General features: G+C 33.5%; 2 protein-coding genes across 2 annotated transcripts in view; one reads left to right on the top strand and one right to left on the bottom strand.

Annotated features, from left to right (window-relative positions):
• eag (potassium voltage-gated channel protein ether a go-go) overlaps window positions 1-12,614 on the bottom strand; it is a 356,292-nt gene that overhangs the window by 279,015 nt on the left and 64,663 nt on the right. The gene's annotated exons all lie outside the window — the stretch shown is intronic.
• Window positions 1,528-3,697, top strand: LOC149415595 (uncharacterized). Its single transcript, XM_089642473.1, has 3 exons — window positions 1,528-1,679; window positions 2,782-2,923; window positions 3,506-3,697. Exons 1-3 carry the CDS (start codon window positions 1,586-1,588, stop codon window positions 3,597-3,599), a joined length of 330 nt encoding a protein of 109 aa, XP_089498599.1. The 5' UTR covers window positions 1,528-1,585; the 3' UTR covers window positions 3,600-3,697.

The raw sequence follows: 12,614 nt of genomic DNA, 5'->3' as shown, positions 1-12,614 counted from the left end.
CTTATTCGAAGTATGATACAGTTAAAAGTGACAGAAGGGGATAGAGTCCCATTAGCTCAGTGGTAGAGCGGTGCCCCGGCAAGGCAAGAGTCCTGGGTTCGAGTCCTAGATGTGATCGTATGCTTTTCTAATTTTTCTGTTTCAGATTTTCGTTTAGAAATCGCTAATATTGTCTTCAATAATTAATTATTATTATTATTGTCAATAAATGACATGTTTCCCAAAAAAAAAAAAAAATAAAAGTGATTAAAACAAAGTGTTTTTAATTATTTCATTATAATTAATATAGATTCGATTTTTTATATGGATACCTACCACACAAGTATTCAAACTACGAGTATCAATCCTAAACCAGTAGGGCTGTGGCATTGCCAATTGGGGCAGGTATATTGTGAGAATGAAGTGGGAGGAAGAATATGGGGAGAAAAGGTTGGGTTCAGTTTATCTGGTCACCATATATAGCCAAAGCCATTTCAAGCATGGCTTCAATTCTGAACAACGGCGATAACTTTGGCGATAACGCGATTATTAATCCGATCGAGTCAAAACTCGCCAAATAGACTCGTTGTCGAGGACATATATGCATTTCTCTGAAATTCGATGACATTACAGCAGTCAATATACGAAATAATTGTCGGTCCTCCCCAATCGAGATTTGGTACAGTTTACTCCATTCCCTTGGGAGGATGGTTCAATCCTCACTCAAACCATTTTTTATGTATAAAGAGATACATTTAAAAAAATTACAGTAGTTTAAAATCCAGTCAAGGAGAAAAGTTCAAACCAAACCAAAACTCTGAAATTGGCTACTAGCCGGTCCAAGAGATGACGCAACTAGATCGAAAATTGAAAACAGGAAGTATTATAAAAAACGTTGTTTTTTACGGTTTGATTTTTTATCTATTAGTCATGTCGGCTTCAGTGGCGATAAATCGGCGTTCATTGAAATCTTATTTTTTACAGTTTCATTCATAAAAATACAATAATGGTATAAAAAAATGGTAAATAAATTCATTTTATTTACACTACCTACCTTACCTGGTGTAACCGGGGTGACAGGAATGTACAATAGATACTTATAATAATCCCGATCAATAATTCCCAGGATTATTTGAATTTTTATCAGCTAGCAAAGGAAGAACAATTAACCTCAGCTTACCCAATTACCAGTATCCTATCTGATGTTGACATAAAGGCAAAATAGACGTGTGCAGAAAAGACCGTGTTGAATCAAAAACTTGTGATCTTTGAAGGATTGGAATTATCTCATCACGGTACTGGTATTTTCCTTAAAGTTAGAAAAACGAGTAAAAGTTATAATAAAATTTGACATACTGTACCGCCTTGTGGAACTTCATAATTCACTTAAAATGATTCAATTCTTTCTTCATCGGGTTTGGTCCTATTTTCAATGTAGCTTTTATACCACTGGAGCGGTTTTACCAAAAAAATTACGCAACTCCACTTATCTGTAAGTTTTAGTATAAATACGAACGATTGTTTAATTAATCATCAGTTTGTGAATTCTTCTTTGACTTCGCAAAAGTTAAAATTCATTTTTAAATCAATTTAAAAATTTATTAAAATGCAATTCAAACTCCTATTTTTCATTGTGGCGACGTTCTTGGTGATGGAGTCGAATGCATACATTCGTAGTGTTTTTATACCCGTCAATGCCGGTAAGATCTCATAATATGTATTATTTTTTTTTATCATATTAAAAGCATTAATAATTCACAGAAAATATTTTTTATCGTGAGTAACGAGGCTGAGTCCTTTTTTGGAATATATTTAAAGTTCGGGGTTTTATACTTAATATATCCTGTGTGTTTGATTAATTTTACCATTTGTTTGGGAACTTTACTTTTTAATGTTTGGAATAACTTAATGAGTAAAACCTCAAATTATAAACTTGAATTATTGAAGACAATATTAGCGATTCTTAAACGAAAATTTTAAACAAAAAAATTAGAAAAAGATACGGTCACATCTAGGACCTTTGCCTTGCCGGGGCACCGCTCTACCAACTGAGCAAATGGTACCCTATCTTCTTCGGTCATACTTAACTGTATCATACTTCAAATAAGAAAAACCAATGGAGACAATGTTGGTAGTTCTTATTTGAAGTATGATACAGTTAAATATGACCCGAGGAGATAAGGTCCCATTAGCTCAGTTGGTAGAGCGGTGCCCCGGCAAGGCAATGGTTCTGGGTGTGGCCGTACTTTTTCTGATTTTTCTGTTTCAAATTTTCGTTTAAGTAGCGCTAATATTATCTTAAATAGGTAAAAATCAATTTTTACCCCTGTTGCTGTTTCTGTTACGAACTTTTAGTTTAATTAGCAAAAACAACTGTAAGCACATTGACTTTAGGTGGTAATTTCTGCAAGCAGAAAAGAATTACTGTATATTCTCCTTTTAAAGAAAGATAAAATTTTCACGAATTACAAAAAACGTGACAATATTTGAATTCCTCTTAATACACCATAATAGAAAAGTTCTATGTGGGGTTGTAAGGATTGAAACATTAATGGCTAGGTGGCTAATATCGCGTGTAGTGGAATATACACTCAGTATCGCCCTGGTAAAAGACCACCATTTAGAATTGAAACGTCGCTTGAAAAGGCTTTAACCATGTTTAGTGACAAGGTCTGAATTTGGCGGTTGGAAGAAGTTGGGACTCTTGTGCGGTTTTCATAAAATTGAATAAATTACATAAAATGCTCAATTTTTTTGCTAATCTTGTTGACTTTTTAGTATTCTAATATATTATTTCCACAGACCATCCCGGCAAGTGCTTCTCGCAGAAATACAACATGGTGCTTGAATTCGGCAAAGCATATCCAGTCCCTGAGAAATGTGAACGTGCGACTTGCGACTCCGTATTACACCCTGAAAATAAATATGAACTCGTCATTGAAGGGTAACGCAATAAATCAAATTATTTATTTATTCACCAGTTATCATACTATTTGGAAGAAGCAGCCAACCGTGGACTTCTGTTACCAACCTCCATTTGCCCATCTACAGTTGAAGGACGAACTCTTTTAATTCTATTACTCATTATTCAATCCATCTGATCTTTGTGCCCAAAATATATTTTATTGCTTTGTTCGCCAATATTTCAATTTGGGAGGCAGGTATGGGTACCGCCGCTCCAGGAACCATTTATTGGATAACCAACACCTCAAGTGTTAAGTTACGGCCAGTGACTTAGCAGGGTGCCCAGGTTCATGGGTGAGGTTTCTCTAGATCTCGGCGGATTCATCAGCCCACTTACTGCGTGGTGGGCCTTATCAGGAGGGAGACCATTTGACCTCTCCAGCAGAACTCTCCCGACCCATCACCTTGCACCACAGTAGGAGGGATGGATACATACGTCCGTCACTCCAAGACTCACTGACCGAATCAGAGAGGCATTGTCAAATGCGGCGGGAAATTGAAAGATTATGTGTGAAAACTATACTAAAAACGAAAAACTAAAAATTATGAATGCTTGTTTCAGATGCCTTAAAATTGCAGTTAAACCTGAATGCAAGCTAAGCGACGTAGATCTTAGCAAGGTCTTCCCGAAATGTTGCCCCAAGGAAATCTGTTAAACTATCCGGCCTTCACCAAGACCAAACATCCTGCAATAAATACTTCGTTTTATTGTATTTTTGAGGCATTTTAATAAACATGCAACTTTCAACATTCATTTTGTGTTTCCTCTTTTATTATTATTCCACCCTAACAGATGACTATATGATAGACCTTATGCTTAAATTTTATGTTACTGGTATAATTTTGGATTTAAGGCTGGCAAGATTAGTTTACCAATCTATTGAATGCCTTATACTCCAAACATTAGTCTATGATTAGGGGTGATGTTTAATTTAGAGCGTCAGATACTCGAGTAACCACTTGATGAAATACCAGCATTCAGAATTGAAATGTTGCTTTAAATTTCACTTGCCGTGTTTGGTGGAATCCAAATCTGAATAGCCAGGAACATCCTCTACCACTTCTATTACCTTCCTCACATCCCTTCAGCCTCAGAAAACATTCCAATTGTTCCACTAGTTCCGGCAGATATAATAAAAAAAGACAATCTAAATCCATCTTGGCAAATCTTCCTTCCTGCCTACACCATATATTGGCAAGAAATACCGTGTGATGTCAAAGTGGATTCCCAACTGCACAAATAGTGGGTGTTTTTTTTTAAATAACTCCCTACATCACCCATACCTATGTCATCTTTTAGGATGTTGGGTGGAGTTTTTTTGAAGAGAGGAAGATCCAGACAGATCGTACCACAGCCGAGTTATTTTATAAATAACATACCTATCGATGAGCAAGACCCCTTTTCACATTTGATGTTTGAAGGGAGGAAGATGTAAGCAGATCTTACCAAAGAGTTGTTAAAATCTAAAATGTCATTGGTTAAACTCAAGAACGATTCGTAGGAACGATCCGGTCTCATGTGAAAAATATCTGCCCTGTTAGGCGCGCGTTGGTACGGTTCCCTCGTGTGAACCGGTGCCGAAAGAATCAATGACGCTAGCTTCTTTGAGCACCTTCCATTCATAAACCAGTAGAATAAGGACTACACCAATTTGCCACCAATTTCTACACCAATTAAACGAGATGGGAAGGGGAATAGATAAGGAACAGGACGTTTGGTAAGTTCCTGACCATTTCATGCAACGTAACTATTCGCTTGAAATTAAGGCCTTTCACTAGGGCAATGCTGAGATAAGAAACTACATTTCTCTGAAATTGGATGACGTTACAGCAGTTAATATACGAAATAAATATTGATCTTATCCAATCGGGATTTGGACCAGTTTTCAGCTCGGTTGACTCCCGTCCCTGGGGAGGAAAATTCAATCCTCGTCTGAAGCAGTCTGAGCATGACGTCGATACAAAAATGCTTGTCGTTCACTTGTGACGTCATGCTCGCCGCGAACATGTTCGCCCTTCAGTGGGCCGCTTTTACCCTCATACTTGACTAACAAATGAGCGAGCAGAATACTACAATACGAGGTGTTGTCACTAGGTTTTCCTTCATACTCTTATGTGCATCTGCGTTCGGTGTCTCACTTTATTTTATTCTAAATGCATCATGGATAATTTCTCACACCGTATTATATACACAGCGCTTCACGCATACAACAAACTGCAACTACAGACCATATTAATAATTAAAATGTATGGCAATAGAAATCCAAAACGTGGTATTTTTTTATTATTTTGCATATTACCTACTTTATTTATTCTTCTTCTTCACATATTTATACATAACCTTACATACCTAATCAGTCAATAACATGAATTATTATAAATATTTATTTTACATTCCTGTCACCCGCCACTGAACAGTTAAGTGGGTAGGTAATATAAAGCACACAAATAATTCATGAACCAAATTATTTTACCTTCAACATTATTTTGTTGTTGTATGAAACTGTAAAAATAATATTTCAATAATCTGTTATTTATCGTCACTGAAACTGACATGGCTCAGTGACGGTAAAAAAATAATTTAAAAACAAAGTTTATTTTATTTTATATTTACACATACTATTTGCGCCATCTCTAGTCGGTAGGAGGTGAGGCGTTTACAATAATATAGCCGTTTCACCCTTACACATATTCATTTAGTGGCTATCTCTTTCTAATGCGTTCCGTTCATATAGCTATGTATGATGTTATTTATAGCCTTTTCATTTATTCACACAATTTTTTATCGCTATTCTTTTCTCGTGCTTTTCGTCGTGGTTTCGTCAGTCGATTTAAACCCAGAAATAGAAACGTGGCATATTTTTTCTTCGATTAGTATGAACATAACACTTCTTTGTATTTATATCAATCCTTTGAGCAAAGATTATGGTATTATTTCAATCTCAAAAGTCTCCCTTGAATGATTTTTTAATTAATCGATAGTTTGTGGATTCCTCCTTGACTTCGCATAAGTTATACTACTTACATACATCATTTTAAATCAATTTAATAATATACAAAAATGCAATTCAAATTCCAATTTTTCATTTTGGTGACGTTCTTGGTGATGGAGTCGAATGCATACCTTCTTCTTGATTTTATTCCCGCCAATGCTGGTAAGATCTCATGTGTATTAACATTTTTTATCAAATCAAAAGCATTAATGTTTGACATATTTTTTTCTATCTTGAGTAACGAGAGGCTTCAGTTGAATACTTTTTGGATCAAATTTAAAGTTGGACGTTTAATATTTATTGTGTGTGTGCTTGTTTCATTTGACTATTTGTTTTGCGGGGATTGAATTTTACCCCTGTTGCTTGTTCTGTTTTAATAAAAATAACACTAAGCACCTTGCCATTAATTGTTAATTTTCTACAAGCAGGAAAGAATTACTCCTAGAATTGCGAAAAATGTGACAATAATTGGATTCCTCTTAGTTATAGTTCATGTGTAATGAAGTAGATTGAACCCTCAACGGCTGGGTGGCTATTGTAGCCCATAGACACTTTAAGTAACATCCTGGTGAAAGACCGCCATTCAGAATTGAAACATTGCTTGAAATGGCTTTTGCCGTGTTTGGTGTCCAGATCTTAATATCCAGGTACTTCTCCACTTCTTCCCAATCTCCTTTCTCTCGCCAATACCTTCATCCTCACAACATGCCCCAATTGATGATGCCTTGGTCACTTTGTTTATTCTTTTTGTTTCTCATACTTTATTTTTATTTCCACAGCCTATCCCGGCAAGTGTTTTTATGAGAAATACAGCATGGTGCTTGAGTTTGGAAAGAGCTACACAGTCCCCAGAATTTGTGAACGCGCAACTTGCGAATCCGTCTTACACACTGGAAATAAATATCAGCTCCTAATTGAAGGGTAATACAATACATATTATAACTTATTTATTTTTATTTTTTTTTATTTTTTTTTTTTTTTGTATTTCTTTGGCATTCACTTTGTAACAATTTCTAGACATTTTTTGTTTTTAATGAGTTTTTATTATTCACTATTGAAGTGCTATTATTTTATTTACTATATTAATGTTTGAATGAATTTTTTTGTTGATTTCTAATGTTTCTAATGCGCACAAATTAAAATATTTATTAATGTTAGAATGTTTAAACTTAGTTTTATCCCGGTTGAAGCTATGGCCTGTCTCTATCAAATGATTAGCAAACTCGGAGAAATTATTATTATGATAATAGAAATTATTATATTATAAATATGGAGAATTTCAATAATGAAATTAACATTATAAAACAAATAGCTCTAAACAACGGATATAAACCTGACATAATTAATCGTTTAGTTAATAAGAAACAAACCAAAATATTTTCTAAAAAGTACATTTATAGTGGAGATAATAACACTCAATCTAGTAAAAATCTAATATATAAAAAACTTCTTTATACAGGCGACTTATCCTTAAAAATATCCCGCATGTTACCAGTTAATATTTCAACAGCTTTTTACACTAATTCTTAAATAAAAAACTTAATTAATAACAAGGATGTTTCAAATAAATTAGATAAAAATGGGATATACACTTTAGAGTGTAATGATTGTAACTCGCAGTATGTAGGTATGACTACAAGAAATTTCAAAACCAGAATTAGGGAACACGAACTATGTTTAAAAAATAATAATTTCTCCGAGTTTGCTAATCATTTGATAGAGACAGGCCATTGCTTCAACCGGGATAAAACTAAGTTTAAACATTCTAACATTAATAAATATTTTAATTTGTGCGCATTAGAAACATTAGAAATCAACAAAAAAATTAATTCAAACATTAATATAGTAAATAAAATAATAGCACCTTGCAAATCACCTCTATTGACAATGTTCCCCGTTATGTTGACTCCTCCCTCCGTTTCCCTCTCAACCCCCCCCCCCCCTCCCTCAAATCCCTCCCATCAAAGAACCAAACTAAATAAAACCCCATATTTCTGCACTTAAAAATTTAGTTTTAAAATAGCTAGTTAATGACACGGACGTGTCGAAACCAGTCGCTAATTTTATAAAAAAATATTTATTTTTTCACCAGTTACCACACTATTCAAAGGAAGCAGCCAATGTTGGACTTCTGTAACCAACTTCGATTTACGCAACGACAGATAATGAGCTCTTTTAAGTGTATCACTCATATTTCAATCCGTTTGTTCTTTGTTGAGCCAGCAATCTAAACTTTTTTTAAAGCCTTGTTCACGAATCATTTTTTTATGAAAAGCGTACAACGCGTGTCGTCAACATCGCGTGCCCCTTGGACAATAAGGTTATATCTGATATTTTGGACAAAATTGTCTTTTTTGTCCAAAGATTCTTAGTTTTTTCTCTTTAAAACCCTATCTAAAATATATACAATTTCTATGTAAATTATGCAGCTCAGTTCTATTTAAAACACATTATATTTATGTTTTAGAACGAGGTTCCATTTGCAATTTAAGAGCAACTAAGAGTTATTTTTTAGGACAACACGGTTCCAATTGTAAGTTCTACGGGCAACAGTTCTATCTGCAATAGAAAAAATATTTTTGCATTTGCGTTAATACTTCGAGCGCATTCGCTTGGGACAGCAAGGTTCCCTCTGCCAATTGCGTGAAACTGAGATAATAAATTAAAAAATTACGAAAAAATCAAAAAAAAATTTTCTTCATTAAATATCACATGTTTTTTTCACAGGTTTAAGAATATTCCATGCAAACAAAACGTAGCATTTAGCAAAAACAAACTAAATAAAATAATCAGATAGAACTTTATTTATTTGAGTTTAGCTGATTTTAAAAGCAACAAGAATCTATCTACTATTTTGTTGCTTAGTTCTTTACTAAATGTCACGTGTTTTTTGCAGATAATATACTGTAACATAAAGACGGCCGGCATAGTCCAGTGGTAACGCATTGGACTGCCATTCCGAAGGTCGCGGGTTCGAACCCGGCGTGCGCAAACAAATTTTATTTGATTAATTTGTGTTATTTCACAATTAATTAATTAAAAAATAATATATAGTATATTTGCGGCACGTTCCAGAGTGGAAGATACTACCAGTATCGCCCTGGTGTAAGACCACCATTCAGAATTGAAACGTTGCTCCAAATGGCTTTAGCCGTGTTTAGTGACTAGATCTGAATAGCCAGGTACTTCCCCACCTTCCTCTTTCCCTTCCCCACTTACCTTCAGCCTCACAACATCCCCCAATTGGGGATGCCATAGTCTCACTGGCTCCAGACGGGAGCAGTTGGGACTCTTGTGAGGTATTCACTATAAAAAAATATAAAAAATAAAAAAAAATAAAGATAATTCAATTACTCTTTTATAATTTTCAAGTTTGTATTTTATTCTAGTTTCAAACTGCAAGCCTCAACATCTCAAATTCATATGAATGGCAATTCTACCAACACCAAATTCATAGCCACTTTAATAATCATTAGTTTAGTAGTTAGTCGACACGCTTCAATGCCACATCTCCCTTCTATTTATATTATCTATGGTGTTAATTGACCATCCGTCTCAGAACAGGCATTGTCTAGTGGGGTGGGAAATTAAAAGAGATTATGTACGAAAACATTTCTAAATGAAAACGTAAAATATATTTTACTAGCTCTCTCCCGCCAAGCTTTGATGTGGCTGAGTCTGTCTGTGCATATAGATAAACAATAACGCGTGTTGCTTTTACATCCAACAGATGGCTCTGTTTTTTGCTGTTTTTTTTTAAAGCATGTTTGTCCAACGATGGCGCTGTTTTTCAAAAAAAGCATGTTTTTACCTGTCACAGTTGACATCTATACATTATATAAAAAACACACGGGAATTCTAGTGCAACGTTGTGTCAAAATTTCAAAGCAATCGGTGAAGAACTTTTGGAGATTTAAGATTTTGAACAAAAAATGAACATTAACATTTTTATTTATATAGATGGTTGCTTGTTTCAGATGCATTAAAATTGAAGCTATTCCTCCCTGCAGAATTACCGAGGAGGATCTAAGCAAGGTCTTCCCAAACTGTTGCCCAAAGGTAATTTGTTAAACTATATGGCCTTCACAAAGACCAAACATCCTTCAATAAATACATTATGTTTTATTGTATTTTTGAGCAACCGCAATAAACATGCAACTGTCAACATAAAATTTGTTTTTCTACTTTGTTAATTATTTCACCCTTGTGTGAAAGATCTTTTACCTATATTATAGATCGGTATTTTAATTTTGATTTTAGCCACTGGTTTTCCATTATATCAACTGTGGTTTGGTAAAACCCATCAAGTCACAAAATGAACATTTTACAGGAGTCGATAAAAACGAATATTTACAAATTCGTAAAACTTATTAAAAATCATGAAGTTTTGTATGAAAGTTATAAAATATATTTTTTTAAATTTTGATGTAAAATATTGTAATACTTATTTTTTATTAAAGGTAAACATATTATTATGTTTACAAGACAATGTTTAATGCAAAGCACAAACGATAACAAATTATTAAAAAGCAATAATTATTAGCCTGAAACACAAACATAAATTGAAATTTGGAAATATTTGGACATAACCCACGAAATACTGCAAGACTTTTGGCTTTCTTAACATTTAAAAGAAGTTCATTGAACAGTTTGAAACATTTATAATAAATATTATTTTATGTTGCCGATAAATTTGTCTCGAAGCTCTAAATCTGGAAAAACCGGCTGAAGCTCTAAAAAGCTGGAAGCTCAAAATCGTTGCAGCTTCTTGTAGGATAGTCATGGACTGTACCATTAATACAAACACTTTTTAACATTTAATCTCGTTTAACATTTTATTTTTTAACTTGTATATATTACTGTATTATAGACCAAACGTTGCCACACACTTAGAATATTCAGTTGGCATTGCATTGTTTTTATCATAGTATATCTGCTACAGCACAATATAGACGTCATACCTCTGTTCTGAATTATTTCCATTCTTTTAACTTGCATTTTGTTCATTGCAAAAAAAAACACTTGTGCAGTAGTTCAGGTGGGATGCTACAGTGGTTTTGTAGATCAATTTCCTTGTTTTAAGGTCTAATTTTCTCCTTATTCTACTTAAGAAGTTAACTTGTGCTGTAGTTCAGGTGGAATGCTACTGTGGTGTTGTAGATAAATTTCCTTGTTTTAGGGTCTAATTTTCCCCTTATTCTACGAAGTTAACTTGTGCAGTAGTTCGGGTGGAATGCTACAGTGGTGTTGTAGACCAATTTCCTTGTTTTAGGGTCTAGTGTTTCCCTTATCCTACTTAATTAGTTAAATGGTGCAGTAGTTCTGGTGGGATGATACAGTGGTATCGAAGACCAATTTCCTTGTTTTAGGGTCTGATTTTATTTCATAGTTAAGCAATATTAATTTTTTAACGCCCATCCCCAGTCACCAATTCGAGACCACTGGGTCTGTTGATTGCGCTCTGGCTTAGCTAAAATGCGATGAGATATTGAAATCCTCCCGTCCACCGCGTTGAGCATGTGACCCAATGTGCCAACACTTGTCAGCCGAGGTATGTTAATGCTTCAGTGAAATGGAAATAGCACCATGTTTTGATTAAGAGAATGTGGGTTTTCAAAGAGTCCATTTAATATCTGAAATCTGAATATGTAAGTTATGAGCGTAAAGCCGGATCTGAATACATGCTGTAAACAAATTTGCCAATTTATTTAGTTTTTATAATCTGGCGCCTAGCTTTGCTATTCAAACATGTTGTTTTAGGTTGTGCACTGAAGTTGAGTAGACTGAAAAAAACATACTCTAATAACAATTTCTAATCATGCTACATATATGAGTAAGTATCTACTGTCTTCGATTTAATTATGCAAGGAGAAAAATGATTATTGCTAATTTATCAAGAATCTCTTCAAATTATTGGTAATCCGGTTAAATGGGATTGCAGGCCTTTAACGAATGAATTAACAGGTATCCAATCAATTCAAATTCCATTACTTATTTCTTATTAGAAAAAAAATCTGATGATATTTTACATGTGCGAGTATTGTGTTTATGTAAAGTATCTATAGTTTGGCGTGTGTTTATGTAAAAATTTTATATGTGTTTATATAAAGTATATGTTGAAATATAGAGGCATTTAAAAATGATAAAGTATAAATTATAAATAATATAAAACAAATATGAAGTATAGAATTTTAAATAAGTTAATAATTTAAAATACAAATATGAGTAGGTATTAAAAGGTAAGCTAAAAGGAAAGAAAAAGTGAAAAACTGTTGATCTTTTGCATGTGCGAGTTATAGTATTTATACAAAGCATATAAAAATAATTTAAAAGAATATATCACGTATTAGATGTAGAAGAATTTAAAGAATATAAAAAGTAGAACTTTTTTTATTAAAATACCAATAATGTTAATTTTGTACGTATATGAAGCTGTGCTTAAAAATGAATCATGAAGGTTTGCAAATAATGTATATGAACAGTTTTTCAACATCTAAATAATTCAGCCATAATTTGAATTATTTTACATAGTATGATATTTCATTAGCCATTTGTATTTGTTTTGATAGAAAATTAAATGTACGCGATCCAATAAAACTGTATGGATTTTGAAATATATTTTTTTTAATACATAGTTCACGGTTTGAATGATAATAATTTGCGAATATTAAATATTTT

The sequence above is a fragment of the Hesperophylax consimilis genome, chromosome 18 (genome assembly GCF_061612785.1).
Source record: "Hesperophylax consimilis isolate HC1 chromosome 18, BYU_Hcon_1.0, whole genome shotgun sequence".
Taxonomy (NCBI): Eukaryota; Metazoa; Arthropoda; class Insecta; order Trichoptera; family Limnephilidae; genus Hesperophylax; species Hesperophylax consimilis.
Note: the sequence above shows the minus strand (reverse complement) of the source record. Positions and strands in the feature narration are given on the sequence as shown.